Here is a 17,942-nt window from a genome sequence, read left to right on the forward strand (position 1 = left end):
CACATAGGTAGCTAAGATTGATTGCAATGACAGCTTGAATGGTAGTTGACAAAAATTGGTAGGCACAATACAGCAGAAACAATATAAGATTAATTGCAATGACAGCTTGAATGGTAGTTGACAAAAATTGGTAGTCACAATACAGCATATGGCTAGCACATAAAAGAAGACAGCAATGAACACAATGATAAGGTTGTTTGATCCTACATAAAAATTAGGAGATTGGGTAACACTAGGTACAGAGCAAATTTAAAGCTCAGTGTAGGAAACTAAGAAGATGAAATTAGGTACTTCTTGGTTTTGCTTTTAAATAAGGCAAAAGTTTTACAGTTTTTTAATTCACTAGGGAGTGAGTTCCATAGACTAGGTCCCTTAATTTGCATAGAGTGTTTACACAGATTAAGCTTGACCCTGGGGATATCAAAGAGATATTTATTTCTGGTGTGGTGATAATGGGTCCTATTACATCTGTCCAGGGAGAGTTTCAGAGCATGGTTTGCATTTAAGAACAGGGTTTTGTAAATGTAGTTGACACAAGAGAATGTGCGGAGGGAGTTAATATTTAGCAAAATTAGGGATTTAAACAAGGGAGCTGAGTGTTGTCTGAAAGCAGAGTTAGTTATTATTCTGATAGCAGATTTTTGCTGTGTGATGATGGGCTTAAGGTGGTTTGCAGTGGTAGACCCCCATGCACAGATACCATAATTAAGATTGGGGTAGATTAGTGCATAATATAGTGAGAGGAGAGCAGAGTTAGGAACATAATATCTGATTTTGGAGAGTATACCAACTGTCTTAGAGACTTTCTTAGTTATGTGTTGAATGTGGGTGCTGAAGTTGAGTCTCTTGTCTAGGAATAGGCCAAGAAACTTGTCATCATTTTTATTACTGATGTTAATGTTGTCTATCTGTAGCTGAATTGCATTTGATGATTTGCTTCCAAATACTGTAAGATGTAGTAAGTCTTTTCGATGTTTAATGTTAGTTTGTTCGTTGACATCCATAAGTGGACTTTTTTTAATTCATTATTCACCACATTATTTAGTGTATGTGGGTTGAGGTCTGAATAGATAAGGGTAGTATCGTCAGCAAACAATATAGGTTTGCGAATATTAGAGACATTAGGCAGATCGTTTATATATATAAGAAATAGAAGAGGTCCTAAGATACTGCCCTGTGGCACTCCAACGGTAATTGGTAGAGTGGAAGAAATTGTATCATTGATGGTTACATATTGGTGTCTGTCACTAAGATAGGATCGGATGTAGTCAAGGGCAAGGCCTCGGAATGAATGAAATACATAAATGAACATGAAACATTGGTGTGAATAACTGTATGATGGGAGGGGCAAAGTTGGCGAATACAATGTTGGAAGAGTGAGGGAGGGCTGGCTGGGTGTGACAGCTCTCACTCGCGGTGTTCTGAATGTGTTGATGGTGAATGTATATAGTGTGTGACAGTGTATAATCTGTAAATAGATTGTATATATGCATAAATTAGCATGATACATGGTGAATATGTGCAACATGTGTGTACACAAGTGTCATGCATGTAACAGTGTCCTTGGACAGTACGGATGTTTTACTGCCATAATATAGTGTACGTGTTCATTATACATAGGATTAGCGCATAAAAACAAATAAAATATATTTGGAACTGTGCGCAAAAAATGAACAAAAATATATTCGCGGCAACTCGCGCGCCCCACCGGCCCCGAGAGCTTACTGCACGGGCACACGGGGAATGATGTCACACACCACCTTACGGACCCCATAGCAGCCAAAGTAAGTACAATTTCAAAATTCCGTCGCTATACCCATATACAGGGAGGGGTTTTTGACCCTTTCAGAACTAAAAAGAATTTTTTCCCGAGAATTTATTTCTTGCGCACTGGGGGGGGTGTGATATTTATAGGCCGTGCAGTTAAAGGTTTAATTACTACCAAGAGCTTGGTGTTGCACAATACACGTGAGGCTAATAAGACAGTTAACTCGAGTAGCCCTCCGAAAAAAAACTTAGCAAAAGTCTGTCCTGCTGTGTAAACCTGGAACCTTCATTACATGAGCCAACTGCACTGACTGGGACAGTGCAACTGAGTGTCACTCGACCCTGCACTAGCGGGTAACATACAGCAATTCTTGAGACACTGAGACTGGAGAAGATAATAATGGAGCATGGGGCAATTTCACTTTTGGGAAGAACTGTGACCATTAATTGTTTCCATTCCTGTTCACTGCAAAATATATGGAAGCACTTTACTGTTGAGCGCTGATAATGAGAGATCCATTCAGTGACCAAACCTGGTAAATGGTTAACAAAGAAACAATATAATAGAAGTGTCAATATATTGTTAATGTGCTATAGGTAAAAGACAAAAATAAAAATAAAAACTTACAGTTAATTTTTCATGACAGATTCCTAAATTGATTTCCTGAACTTTAATCATGATGCTGGAGGCCGAGTCCCCGAGGTAGACATGGTCAGCTGTGACACCTGCCTCTGTGGTCATCATCTCCAGGGCCTTCCTGATGGTCTCCTGCACCTGTCATTGCCAATACAAATATTAATGGTGGAGGCCAAGTCTCCCAGGTGGCCGGGGAGAGTTGTTGAACCTGTCTCTGTGGTCATCATCTCCAGGGCCTTCCTGATGGTCTCCTGCAGCTGTCATTACCAACACAAATATTAATGGAGGAGGCAGAGTCTCCCAGGTGGACGGGGAGAGTTGTTGCACCTGTCTCTGTGGTCATCATCTCCAGGGCCTTCCTGATGGTCTCTTGCACCTGTCAACCAAATATTAATAGTGGAGGCAGAGTCCCCCAGGTGGACGGGGAGTGCCGTGGCACCTGCCTCTGTGGTCATCATCTCCAGGGCCTCCCTGATGGTCTCCTGTACATTACCAACACAAACGTTACCCAACCCTAACTGTGCATGCTAGTTTGATGCATTATCTGTCATGCACAAGGAAACAGCATTAATTTTTTTTGTTAGTGTTAATTTGAACCCAGGAAGCACGAAAATTCATGTAAGAAATGTCCACCTATCGCGGTTTAGCTGCAGTGGCCCAGAGTAGTTGTGCGGATTGAGGTGAGATGTTACAGGGGAATAACTTGGTCCATTTTTTTTAATTTTGTTCTCCTCATTAAAACTGATATGCTTAACCCTTAAATTGCGCATCACGTCATATGACGTGTTGGACGTTGTTCCAGTCAACTGCGCATCACGTCATATGATGTGTTGGAGTACTACGCAAGATTTAAACGGCCCGCGGATACACGGGGTTCACCACACCTTCATCAGGGCTCTTGTAAACAGACGCCATTTAAAAAAAAATCATGGGCCAAACTCCCGGGTGTTATTGGCCTCAGTATTGAGTGAGCAACCAAGCCTGACGCAAGCAGCATGAGCTAACAGCACTGCTGTTCAGCTTGTGACCACAGCATCGCCTAAAAATGCCAAAATATACTTGTTCATGCTATTATGTAGGATGATATTATTACAGAAGACCCCTGACTGTGATAAAATTGACCAGGGTTCTGATAATAGCAGGATTGTGGTGATATTTAGTGCTGTGCGCCATGGAGGGAGGAGTAATGCTGTGGGAGGGAGGATGGTGGCGTTGTCTTCTGACTGTGTGTGGCTACCTTTTATTGACTGCACTCACCATACCAGCTTAGTGGTTCGCTATGGTGAACACAAATGTAGATACTTACATATAACGTGTGTATAGAGGGAATAAACAGCAAGAGAAGGTTTGGAGCCGCCATTTTGGTGAGGGCGGTGGCGTCGTCTGCACGACCCCACCATGCAGACGACGGTGTTGTTTACTGGTTACCACGATGGTCTTTGGGCACCATACCAGTTTATTTGTACAAGTATGGTGAATAAAACAGGTAGATATTTATATATAATGTGTGTATATAGTGTAATAACACCACACAGTATTGTTGGAGGAGAAATATTAGTGCGTCTGGCCTTGAGGGCGGCCGCCGATCAGCTGACTGTGTGAGGCTCTACGTATTTGTGCCTTTACTCACCATACAAGCTTAGATGTACAGTTATGGTGAACAAAACATGTAAATACTTATATATAACGTCTGTATATAAGATATATAGCGTAATAACACCACACAGTATTGTTGTTGGAGAAATATTAGTGCGTCTGGCCTTGAGGGCGGCAGCCATCAGCTGACTGTGTGAGGTCCTACGTCTTTGTGCCTTTACTCACCATACAAGCTTAGATGTACAGTTACGGTGAACAAAACATGTAGATACTTATATATAACGTCTGTATATAGTGAATTATAGAAAAAACAGTATTGTGGGAGGAGAATGTGGGTGAGTCAGATGACTGGAGGGAGGGCGGGAGTGACTGGCTGGTACACGGCGGTCACTCCTCATTACTTTTTGACTCATAATAGCTACTTAGTGGTTCGTTATAGTGAACAAAACATGCAGATACTTATATATAACCTGTGCTTATAGTGTAATAACCGACAAAGTATTTGTTCATTGATTGATGAACATAATTGAATCAACAATATGCACACCATATTTTTGAGTACAGCAATGATTCACTCATATTATTATATAAATATATCAAACTACACACTACTGAATAATATTACAGCAAAAAAACTATGAAAAATCAATCAGAGACATTGACATAATTAGGTAATTATCTCTTTGTGGCAACTCCGGCCTGACAGCTGGCGAGCAACAGACCGCCTGGGACGCATGCTGCGTCAGTGCCTATAATTTGCCAGACTTCCTCGCCCTATAGCGGGCAATATATGCCACTTACGATTTTTTTATTATTTTTCCCGTGATCAGTGAACACAAATTAACAGGTTAGGAAGAAAAAATAATTTTTTTTTTTTCAAAATGACATGCGCTTGTGGGGATGACAGGATATTAACCCTCAAACCACTAGGGGCCCAAATGGAATTCACACCCACAGGCGCAACAAAAAAAAAATCCAAAAAATTCTTTCGTCTTATAGAAGTGTTCATTTTTGTTCCCTGATCACGGAAAAAATAACAAAAAAATCGTAGGTGGCATATTTTAGCCGCAATAGGGTAGGGAAGTCTGGCAAAAAAGGGGCGTTGGCAGAGCCTTCGCCAGACGAGGTCTACTCCGCCTGAGCTGTCAGACGGCAGTTGCCACAAATATATTATTACCTAATTATTTCAATGTCTCTGATTGATTTTTTCTTAGTTTTTTTGCAGTAATATTATTCCATACAGTGAATTGTGGTATATTTATATTATAAAATGTGTGAACCATCGCTGTACTCAAAATTATGGTGTGCATATTAGTGATTCAATTATTATGTTCATAAAACAATAAACAAATAGTTTTGCTGTTGTTACACTATATACACAGGTTATATATAAGTATTTGCATGTTTTGTACACCATAACGAACTACTAAGTTGGTCTTGTGGGTCAAAAAGCAACGAGGAGTGACCGCCACACACCTCCGAGCCACTCACTGCCCTCCCTCCCTCGACACCACCTCACTCACCCTCATTCACCTCCCACAATACTCTTTCTGTATTTATTCACTATACACAGACGTTATATATACGTATTTACATGTTTTGTTCACCATAACTGTACATCTAAGCTTGTATGGTGAGTAAAGGCAGAAAGACATAGCTACTCACACAGTCAGCTGATCGGCGGCCGCCCTCAAGGCCAGATGCACTAATATTTGTCCTCCAATATTATTTGTGGTGTTATTACGCTACAGAGCACCACTTGGTTTCCGAACCCCTTGGGGACGAGACCCGTCGGTTAACATGTAAGTTCGTATACGAGAAATAGAGGGGAAAAATAAACTAGAAATGTAAAAATAAATTTTTCCGAAAAATTTATGAAAAAAACTCTAGGGAAAAAATCGTCAGGTTCATGGCGTAAATGCGACCGTGTTTTGTTTGTACTCATCAATAAGTGAAGTCCTGATCCGCTTTATAAAAGTCCTTAATTGTTCCTAACTGATTATTAAGACGTCTGGCAAACATCCTCTGGATGTTTCCTGCCAGCCTGCAGGCACATCCTGCCTAAAATATACGATGATGTACTGTACATTTAAGAAACAAATCTGGGTCACAGGTCTGTGGAGTGTGGTTAGGCTTACGGAGTCAGCCGGTCCCTCCCCCACCACCAACACACCTCCCCCTCTCCCCCGACCACCGACACACCTCCCCCTCTCCCCCCACCACCGACACACCTCCCCCTCTCCCCCCACCACTGACACACCTCCCCCTCTCCCCCCACCATCGACACACCTCCCCCTCTCCCCCCACCACCGACACACCACCCCCATCCCCCACCCCAAACCCATACACACACACACACACACTCACTCTCAAAGGTCACGTGGTTCACAGTTCACTTCAACACCCATATATCGCTTCCTGCCTGCCTGCCTCCTTCCCAGCCTGCCTCCTTCCCAGCCTGCCTGCCTCCTTCCCAGCCTGCCAGCCTGCCTCCTTCCCAGCCTGCCTGCCTGCCTCCTTCCCAGCCTGCCTGCCTGCCTCCTTCCCAGCCTGCCTGCCTGCCTCCTTCCCAGCCTGCCTCCTTCCCAGCCTGCCTCCTTCCCAGCCTGCCTCCTTCCCAGCCTGCCAGCCTGCCTCCTTCCCAGCCTGCCAGCCTGCCTCCTTCCCAGCCTGCCAGCCTGCCTCCTTCCCAGCCTGCCAGCCTGCCTCCTTCCCAGCCTGCCTCCTTCCCAGCCTGCCTCCTTCCCAGCCTGCCTCCTTCCCAGCCTGCCTCCTTCCCAGCCTGCCAGCCTGCCTCCTTCCCAGCCTGCCAGCCTGCCTCCTTCCCAGCCTGCCTTTTTCCCAGCCTGCCAGCCTGCTTCCTTCCCAGCCTGCCTGCCTGCCTCCTTCCCAGCCTGCCAGCCTGCTTCCTTCCCAGCCTGCCTCCTTCCCAGCCTGCCTTCTTCCCAGCCTGCCTCCTTCCCAGCCTGTCAGCCTGCCAGCCAGCCTGCCTGCCAGCCTGCTTCCTTCCCAGCCTGCCTCCTTCCCAGCCTGCCTGCCTGCCTCCTTCCCAGCCTGCCAGCCTGCCTCTTTCCCAGCCTGCCAGCCTGCCAGCCAGCCTGCCTGCCTGCCAGCCTGCCTGCCTGCCTGCCTGCCTGCCTGCCTGCCAGCCTGCTTCCTTTCCAGCCAGCCTGCCTCCCCCCTCCTGCCATCATGCTAACGGGTAGTGTGTGTTAGGCTTATCTTCGGGAATGAGCCGGTCTCACCCCCACCACCAACAAACCACCCGCCCCCCTACATCCCATCTCTCAAGGTCACGCGGTTCAACCTTGTGACTACCACTCACTCCCTGCCTGCAAGCTAGCCTGCCTGCCTGCCTGCCTGTGCCTGCCTGCCTGTGCCTGCCTGCCTGTGCCTGCCAGCCTGCCTTTCCCTCCCTAATTCTCACTACTTCCATCCCTTCCTGCCTACCTCCTAGCATCTCTCCCTACCTCCCCCTCCCTCTTAGCATCTCTCCCTACCTCCTAACATCTCTCCCTACCTCCCCCTCCCTCCTAGCATCTCTCTCCCCCCCTCTCTCACTGATTCTCCCCCCCCCTCATTCATACTGCCTCCCACCTAAGTTCCATCGTCCATCCACCCACCAGTCAGCCATCACTGACGCAATGGGTGCATTTGGAGCCAACATGGTACACAGATGTTTCTTGATTGTGCAGATATGTAAAACAAAAGCACAGAATGAACATTCCAGCCTTATGGCAATTCAAAATAATAGGAATAATAGGCCGTGAATCTGTGAAGTCACAGTGGGCAAACTGGACCATCGCCCACCCACCACCACAAGCCGGCGTGACGCTTGGTGGACCCCTTCCTACCCGAACTTTGTTCGGGTAGCATGACTCCCCAACCCCAATCGGGAAACTGGAAGTTTCGGATAACTAAAGTTCGGAAACCAAGTGGTGCTCTGTATATACACACATTATATATAAGTATCTACCTGTTTCATTCACCATACCTGAACAAATAGGCTGGTATGGTGCCCAAAGATCATAGTGGCCATCAGTAAACAACATGCCAAGTCGTGCAGACGATGCTCCTCCCTCACCAAAATGGCGGCTCCCAACCTACTCCTCTCGCTGTTATCTTACACTATACACACGTTATATATAAGTATCTACATTTGTGTTCACCATAGCGAACCACTAAGCTGGTATGGTGAGTGCAGTCAATAAATGGTGGCCACACACAGTCAGAAAACGACGCCACAACCCTCCCTCCCACAGCCTTACTCCTCCCTCCATGGAGCACAGCGCTAAATATCACCACAATCCTGCTATTATCAGAAACCTGGTCAGTTTTATCACAGTCAGGGGGCTTCAGTAATACTATCACTGCTAAATAATAGCAGTATCATTTATATTATGGTATTTGTAGGCGATGCTGTGGTCACAAGCTGAATAGCGGTGCTGTGAGCTCGTGCTGCGTGCGCCAGCCTTAGTGGCTTGCTCAATACTGACGCTGTAACACCCAAGAATGTTGGCCAGGATTTTTTTTCTAGGTGGCATCTGGCAACTATCGGTCGTGGCTGTACTATAGCTGCCCCTATCCCAGGCGGGGCGTTTAAATTATAGCGCTAGACACGAAATCATATATAAACGATGTGCGCGGAATTCGGTTTTGTCACTGATATCATTTATATATGATATGCGTGGTTTGAGGGTTAAACCCCAAGCATGTTAAGGGGTTAAATTTTGTTCTGATGTGTCAATAGTGGTATTCATTGTGTATAACTTCAGAAATATACTTATACACAGATGTATGCTTATAAATATATGCACCCCTGAATCTATTCATACTATTTTATATACAGTGTGACGATAATCTCTTTCAAGAGAGATTGAGCCTGCTCTTCCCTACATCATTACGTCGTAACATACAAGATACTATATAGAAGATACGTCCACCAGTATCGCCAAACGTTTTGCCCAGGAAGCAAATCGTACCATGCACACCCCGACACCTGGCTACAGCCTGCCGTAACCAGCAAACTGCTCATCCTCTGCCTGCCTGTTGCTGATTGGCTGGTGTCTCGTCGCACCTGCACTCCGCCACCACCACGAGTCGTCATCTGGGCAGCAGCACGCCGTACTCGTCAGAATATCTTTGTGCTCCTTGGAGTTGACATCTCTCGCTAGTAGACTAAGCCTTGGCTTTCGTGTACTAAGGGAGGTGGCAGCTTGAAGCCAGTATTCCAGCACCGCACATATTATTTATTTTGCTATCACTGTAACTTACTTGTCTTAGCGTAACTTTTCATTTGCCAGTGATTATTCATGTTATTTTGTTTGTTGACTTGTCCTGCATTTTATGAGATTGCCTTTATTCATGTCTTGTTTTCTAGAGTAATTAAATTTCATTGTTTATATACTTGTGTTTTGTGTGTCTTCCCATTACCTTACCACAGACAAAAGGACAAACTTTTCTCTTTTTTTTTTTTTGTGATGTGACGAGGCCCTGCCCCCAGCTTTTGAAACAGCCGAACACCAACGCTTTACCGTCACATTACGTGGGGGCCTGTCCACGGAGCTTCACTCAGGTACTGGTGCCAAATAGTAAATTTGTGGTAAGCGTATTTGGCTTTGGTAACTTATCTTTTCACTATTTTTAATATTCAATTTTATTTTCATATGGTGCTGTGTGTATTGTGCATTCCGAGAGTAGCATATGGTGAAGGTGAGACAACTTTGGATTACGTGGTGACTGTAGGCCTCAGTCATTCTCTTAATTGGTCATCTCTCTCTCCATGTTATTACTCGTGTTTACCATCTTTTGTCCCTAGGATATTTCTCATATTTTCGGCAGATCATCATATTGGTACCCTGGTACAGTGGTCTGTCCCCGGGTCAAGTGCACCTAATCTTCTGCAATCTGACAGTAGGAGGATAAAGAGGGCCATAGTACCTCTCGCACGAACTTTAGTTGCTGAATTGGGACCTCAGCAGCAGTTCTCGTCACCAGTTGACACCTGGCACCCCTACACGTCGGTCAGAGATGATGATATTTACATTGGTAGGGAATTAGCCTTCTTTTTCAGAGCACAAAAGTTCGCTAATTCTGTAAGTATCATATTAATTTCAGTGGGAAAAACTTGCTTATGTCCTATAGAGACTCGGCAAGGTATGCCTACATTCTTGGACTACCTATTTCACTTTTGAGGCAATTAACTGTTTCATTTGTTTTAGAAACTCAGTTTCGCTTGTTTAGTAGGATTTTCTTGCCCTTATCCTCTTACATGAGTACGGGTACAAGATTTCTTGCGACCTTGATTTATTAATCATATATCATCTTGAAATTAACATTAATTGTTAAAGATTCCACAGGATAGGTACCAGTTGCCACGTTGTCCTGTTTCTGACATTCACCATATCACAACAGTATATTCGTTGTGCATTTATTTGCTAATTTCACCATGTTTCATCTCCAAGCTTTCCGTGCAGATCCAGCAGGTGAAATAGGGACTTTAACGATGAAACTCAAAATAGAGCTGGCCAAGATCGAACGCGAACAACAAAGAGAAGCCCTCGAGCAACAAAGGGAAGCAGCTGCCATAAGAAAGGAAGAAAAGGAAAGAGAAGCTGCCTTGAGGAAAGAAGAACAAGAACATGAGATTGCAATACTCCGTGAGCGGGAACGAGTACAGCTTGAAACAAAACAACGCCAATTGGAGATGCAACACGAACATGATAAACAACAAGCAACTCTGGCTATGGAATGTCGTCAACCAGAATTTGCGTTGGAAACTTCACACCTCGCTCAACGCCAGCAAGCTACCGCCAATCTTCCCGTCAGTTTCAATATATCACATGCAAGTAAGTTAATGCCACCATTCGTAGAGACAGAAGTTGATGTGTTTTTTACCGCCTTTGAAACCCTTGCTAATCAACTTACTTGGCCTGCCAAGCAATGGGCAACCCTTCTCAGAGTACATCTTACAGGTAGAGCTGCAGTTACACTCAGTACTTTGGCGTCTGAGAATGACTACCAGACTCTGAAACAAGCAGTGTTGGACGCCTACCTTCTCTCCACCGAAAGTTATCGAAGGAAATTCCGTGACCACCTGAAGGCAAGTACCACTACCTTTCTCGAATTTGCTAATACCAAAAGGAGATATTTAATGAAATGGCTGGAAGCCGCACATGTCTCTACCTTTGCAGAACTCGTCAACCTCATGCTAGTTGAAGAATTCTTGAGGCGTGTGCCGCCTCCTGTCCGTCTATATTTAGCAGATAAAGAAGAAACCGACTACCTAAAGTGTGCTAAGTCGACTGACACTTACAGCCTCATCCACCGGCTGACACCAGAACCATCTTCCAGTAAAAAGTCGTGGTACAGTTACGAGAAAGTGAGTACCGATCAAGCTGGCTCGCAATTGTACTGTAAGTATTGTAGACTCTATGGACATACCATAGATAAATGTGGTAAGTCTCAATACAAAGGAAACACCGAATCACCTAAACCCAAAAAGACTCCTCCTAAGTCCAGTAAGCCTGTGATGAATGTTGGTGTTCATGGTAATGATCTTTCTCTTTTCAGTAAACACCTGTATACTGGAACTGTCTCTACCAACGGCTCAAATCCGGAGGGACGTTTCAAACTGAAGATCTTGAGGGACACAGCGGCTCTTCAATCGATTATTTTGAAGTCGGCTGTGCCCAATATCGCTTACACCGGAGAAACTGTCTTCATCACTGACCTCATTGCTACCACTCCTTATCCTCTCGCCAGAGTCCACCTGGATTGTCCCTTCGTGACCGGAGAAGTCCAAGTCGCCATCAGGGAAAAGCCTTTTCCCATGCCTGGAGTGCAACTTCTCCTGGGCAACGACTTGGCAGAAGACCTGCAACCGACCAACCTGATCGTCATGGACAAACCCCAGGTGTGTACCTCTGTAATGGATAATCCCATCTTTGAGTATGTTCCAGCAAAGGTTCAAGAGAGTGATGAAGTTTCTCCTCCGGTTTTAGTGACCACCCGTGCACAAGCTGCACGACCACAGCCAGCTGACTCTACTGCTACCGTTGTCCCTCAAAACCCTCAGAAACTACCCCTGAATCTGAACAAGTTGGAGTTCCGTAAGTTACAGAGGGAAGATCTTACCTTGACACCATTATTTTTCCAGGCTGAGACTCAACCTGACAGTATTCCTGGGTTCTTCCTAGAGAACGAGTTGCTCTACCGCAGATATAGACCCAGTAAACTGAAGGAGGAGGACGATTGGGCCAACGTCGAACAACTAGTGATTCCTGCCAGCCTGCGGCCCACTATTCTACACCTGGCCCACGGAGCACTCTCCCACTACGGATTTAACAAGACCTACCATGGAATCCGTCAAGACTACTACTGGCCAGGTATGGTAAATAGCGTCAAATAGTACGTCAAACAGTGTCATACATGTCAGATGGCAGGTAAACTGAACATCTCTATTCCCAGAGCACCACTGACTCCCATACAGGTGCCTGCGGAACCTTTCCACAGACTTATTATAGACTGTGTTGGTCCTTTACCTCGGACCAGTTCAGGTAACGCCTATATCTTAACCATCCTGTGTCCTACCACCAGATTCCCCATAGCAGTTCCAGTAAAGAACATTACGGCTGCTACGGTTGTGAAACACTTATTGAAGATCTTCACCCAGTATGGATTTCCAAGGGAGGTTCAGAGCGACTGTGGCACCAACTTCACCAGTGATCTCTTCAAGAGGGCACTGGAAGAGTTCAACATCAAACAGGTATTGTCCAGCCCCTATCATCCTGCTTTACAGGGTTCTCTTGAGCGTAGTCATCAGACTATTAAAGCACTCCTTTAGAAGTTTTGTAATGAAACCTCTAAGGATTGGGATAAGCAAATTGACCTGATAATGTGTATCTTTAGAAGTCTTCCCAATGAGTCCCTAGGAGTATCTCCTTATGAGATGCTCTACGGTCATAAGTGCCGTACTCCTCTCAAGGCTTTCAAAGACTCTCTACGTGATGCCACCTTCAGTGAGCATCAGAATGTGCCCCAGTTTCTTCAAAACCTACAACACATTCTAGAGAGGGTCCACAGTTTTGCCCAAGATAATCTATTGAAAGCACAGGAGAGGGTGAAGACTCATTACGACCAGACCAGCAAAGTAAGGAAATTTAAACCGGGAGACTTCGTGCTTGCTTATTTCCCTATCCCAGGTTCTCCTTTACAAAACAGGTTTTCAGGACCATACCGCATCAAGGAGTGCAGAAACAACCACAACTACGTTCTAGAGACTCCAGATAGGCAGCGGAATACCCAGTTGTGCCACATCAACCTCCTGAAGCTATATAACGGTACTCCTCCCACTGTCATGATAAACTACTCTTCCTTTAAAGAGCCATACATCCACAGTGAGACCTTCCCTGCTTCTCCTCCCGAAAGCACTGGCAAAGAGTCAGCGCTTTCTAATTCGGAAATCCTAATTGATCTTCCCAATTATTTTCAGGACAATCATAGTGCACCTCTTGTCAAGATCTTCAAAGAACATTAGGAGTTGTTCCGAGATGATCCCCAAGAGTGTAATGTTACCCAGCACGACATCCAACTGCTCCCTGACACCCGGCCGATTCGTCAACCCTTCTACCGAATCAGCCCTAGCAAGAAGGAAGTCATGCGTGCTGAGGATCATGGACTGGCTACACCTTGTGAGTCCCCCTGGGCCTCACCCTGTATCTTGGTGCCAAAACCCCAAGGTAAGGTGAGACTGTGTACGGATTGTGACAAATCACACAGCAGACGACGCCACGATTACGACGTCACCTCCCCAACCAAAATAGCTCCTCACAACATACTCCTGATGCTGTTATTACACTATTCACACACACACTGTATATACCCATGTACATGTGTGTTCCCCATAGCGAACCACGAAGGTGAGCAAAACAATACTTACTGCCACACAGTGAGGCTACCTCAATTCTCTCCCTTCCTCACCAAAATTCCTCCTTCCTACGTACAACACTAATTATAACCACAATCCTGGTCACTAATACCTGTAAATGAATAATTGACCACAAGTTTATTTTGAAAAGGAACCTAAAAAGTCGTTTGAAGATTCCTAGATGGACGAAATAATGCTGTGGTGCTGTGGCTAGCGCTGTGAACATCGTAAACAGCATTGAATCACTGATATTTGAACATTGTATCAAGTCATTATCACACTCGGGCTCTTCTATAATACTATCATGGCTAAATAAAACAGATTATATATATATTTTGACAATATTAGGCGATGCTGTGGTCACACGCTGAACAGCAGTGCTGTGCGCTCATGCTGCGAGCGCCAGCCTTGGTAGCTCACTCACTACTGAGGCTATGACACCCGGCAATGTGGACCATGATTTTTTTTAAAGATGGCGTCTGTTTACAAGAGCCCTGAGGAAGCTGTTGTGATCCCCATGTAGCCGCGGGAGTTTTGAATGGGACGTGAAAAATAAAAACACCCGGAGGCGCGTTGCGCACCCGAAGCCTGGGCCTGCAGGCGCGTTGCGCAGTTAAAGGGTTAAGCAGTACAACAAATCTTAGTCAATGATATCCACTATACTTGCAAAGAAAAGGGACATTATGAGTGCAAAAGTGGCACAAGGCATATCAATAATCACAAAACACACAACACAAACACATCTTGAAGATGTTGAACAGTTATTATTAATTTGGATACACAGCAAGGCTTTAGCAGGTGATAGAGTTTCAGAGGCCATCATTTGTGAAAAAGTAAGGAAACTGCATGAAGACCTATTAAAGAAAACCCCCTGGAACGAGTGATGCAAATGCGAAAGAGTTTAAGGCGAGCAGGGGATGATTTGAGAAATTTTAGAAAAAGAAGTGGTATTCATAGTGTTGTGAGTGTTGCATGTTGCAAGCTGGTGGAGGAACACAGCGAAGAACTGGCCACCGAAGAACTTCACATGGAGCAGCAACAAGAGACAACTGAGGAAATTTCTTCAGGGGGAGGAGGAGACAGTACAGAATGTCTCTTCCTCATTTATTAAGAAAATGTGTGCAACATGGGAAGAATTGCAAACTTTTGCTGAAACGACTCACCCAAATCACGGTGCAGTAGGCCGTTGCCTTAACCTTTTTAATGACACTGTGATGCCTCACTACAGACAAAAATTTAAATGTATGGGAAAAACAAAATCTATGGAAAGGTTTTTAGTGAGACAAAGAAGCAGTGAATCACAACCAGGTCCTAGTGGTAAGCAGGCAAAATGTAGGAGAGTGTGTACCCCAGAGAATTCATCACTGCCTGATGTTATAATGGAAGGGAACTCCTTCCAAACAGTAACACCTCTTCTCCTACCCCACTCCTCGCCATCTTCCATATGCACAAAACAGCAGAGAAGACCACTAAGGCAAAACACTGCCATGAAATCGAGGCTAGAGTTGACCACATCAGATCACATCACAGATCACAGATCACATCAGTCAACGAACTAGGGTGTGAGTACCCGGCGCTGGGTTCAGGGCTCACACTTCCCCTCCCTGGGGAGGGGAGGGCTGCGCAGACAAGCGATGGTGGTGTATGACGTTTGCTTGTGTGCTTGTTTCCTTGGGGAAATTTTGCCTCCCTGTTCAGTCTTCAGTTGCAATTTTCCTACCAAGTGGGGTTTGTTCTGTTATGCCTATCTTTCAGGGTGCCTAACCCCAGTCGATAGCAGACAAGGAATACTCCCAACTACATGGTGGGTTTTTTTCCAAAGGCCATTGCTCCCTATGCCTCTCTGAGGCACAGGTTCTGGCTGGTGGTTCCCAGTGCTGAGCTCTATTGACTAATGCCTCAGACTAATAAATCGCATATCAGTCCGATAGCTCCAGGAAGCCAACGGGGCTCCCCACAGAAATATCTGTCATTAGAACCGGCGGAACTGTAAATAAGAGGTCCTTAAATCGAGTGGATACTAAAGCGTTATACGACGAAAAGTGCTGGGAAGATGGGAGACCATGAGCGTAGCTCACATCCTGTAACTACACAAGTTGGGTGAAAACAATGTGACCTTCAGTAGCATACCTTCACTGAGGTGTGGACAGCGTTGACATCTGGGAACAGTTCCTGGCACTTCTGGAGCCAAACTTCTACCTCCATGTTGCAATGATCAGCTGTGTCTATCGTTGTAATAGCCTCCTGTGCTGTGTTGACAATGTTGAGGCCCCCCAACATGGCTTGCAGCTGTGCCTTCCCTGCCTCTCCTTGTGTTGTCATGTCCACCACACTGATATTCTCCAGCTCCAAGAGCTCCATTGCTGCCTTGTTCTGTTCTACCAGACCATAGAGTCTATCCTGCAGTTGGAGGTGTTGAGTCTTCCAGTCCCCCAGCTGCCCCTGGTACACACCCAGCTCGGCCAGTGCCTCTTCACAAGCAGTAATGAGGCTGCTGATGCTGTTCTTTTGTGCTTCAACCAGAGACCATAACATCTTGCTAATGCCTCTTGCAGGACCTTGATATGGTTTTGCTGCCACTGTTTGCAGTGGCTCAACCTGAGTACTTTTATGTTTCCTGATTAAGGCCTCCATATCATAATTGATCGGAAACTGAGCAGCGGTAGTGGCACTGTGCTGGGTGCAGCAGGCAGGGCAGGTCAACTGAACATTCGCGATACCTTTGTCAATACACTGAGAGCAGAATGTGTGACCACATGGTAGACATTGTGGCCGAAGTAGATCATCATAATGGTTAAAACAGACTGAACATTCCTCTGGGTTGTTATCCTGTGAAAGTGGAAAAGAATGTCTGATTAGGTTACATATTAAAAAAAAGCCTTGAATGTAATGAAATACCAATTCCTAGGTGAGCCCCAGTGTCTACTACTGTATCTTTGATGTAGGTGCCTTCTACTAAGTGCCATCAGTTGCAGAATTTTGAGCCCACTGGGGACCCAGAGCCAGAACCTAGTCCCCCCCTCACAGAGGCAAAGGGAGCTGTGACATTAATATAATAAGTTGCTATTTATGCCACCATCAATGAAGGCACCCTGAAAGACAGCTAGTCAAAGTAAACCACATCTGGCTGCATCCAAGACCTGCAGGCTCGAAAATGGCTATAGAACTCCTTAAACTTATGTGTAAACAAAAGATAAAAAATTATACAAAACTAGCAACCGCTCGTTTGTCCCACCCTTGAAATAGAGAAAATCCGAATTACTTTTTCTCCTATGCAAAATCTAGAACAAAAAACCAGCGTTGATGTAATGAAACTCCATTTTCTGGGCGATTTTGTGAAATATGTTATTATTAGCTTTCTGGCATTAGTCAAAGTGCATGGAGTTCTTGCCTACCGGGGACCACGAGCCAGAACCTGGCCCCCTCAGAGAGGCACGAAGAGCAATGGCCTACAGAAACCTCCGTGTGGTTGGAAGCATTCTATGTCTGCCATCGACTGAGTCTGGCACCCAGAAAGGTAGGCGCCCCAAAACAAACGCCTAATCTGGTGAAAACATTGCTACCGAAAGCCGAACGAGTGGACAGAACTCTCCAAATAAAAACTAGCAACTAGCATGATGTCATCACGTCGTCGCGGCGCCACTTGCACACCCCCTCCCTCCCCAGGAGGGCAAAGGGGGAGCCCCAGACCTCCGTGCCAGCGATCCAACTTCCAGTTCTTAGGCTGGATGTCAAAAACACGCGAAAACACCGCCGACCGGAGGGAGGGAGGGATGCCGAGGAGCCTCCGGGTCTAACCCAGAAAATGGCATTTTATTACATTCATCGCTGGTTTTCTAAGGGGAGCCTGGTAGGCTCCTCGGAGCTACCTCACCAAAGATAAGGAAAAGAGGGAGGGACCCGGGAGGCGGACGCCACGCGCTCTAACTCAAAAACCAGACAACAGGTCAAACCAAAGGACCCTGCAGATGACCCGGGAGACCCGAACCCTGGAATATGAAGGTAGAAAGGGAA

The 17,942-nt window shown here is 45.6% G+C and overlaps 1 protein-coding gene across 4 annotated transcripts in view; it reads right to left on the reverse strand.

The window, feature by feature from the left end:
• LOC123772515 (uncharacterized) overlaps positions 1 to 17,942 on the reverse strand; it is a 234,909-nt gene that overhangs the window by 92,268 nt on the left and 124,699 nt on the right. For 3 of the 4 annotated variants that reach the window (XM_045765753.2, XM_069325799.1, XM_069325797.1), the window contains 2 exons: positions 16,059 to 16,757; positions 2,396 to 2,542 (listed from right to left, as the gene is read on the reverse strand). In XM_045765753.2, coding sequence (XP_045621709.2) covers positions 2,396 to 2,542; positions 16,059 to 16,757 — 846 coding nt within the window. The remainder of the gene's footprint in view (positions 1 to 2,395; positions 2,543 to 16,058; positions 16,758 to 17,942) is intronic. The other variant, XM_069325798.1, reaches the window with a different exon arrangement.

This window comes from Procambarus clarkii, chromosome 17 (assembly GCF_040958095.1).
Source record: "Procambarus clarkii isolate CNS0578487 chromosome 17, FALCON_Pclarkii_2.0, whole genome shotgun sequence".
NCBI classification, from domain to species: domain Eukaryota; kingdom Metazoa; phylum Arthropoda; class Malacostraca; order Decapoda; family Cambaridae; genus Procambarus; species Procambarus clarkii.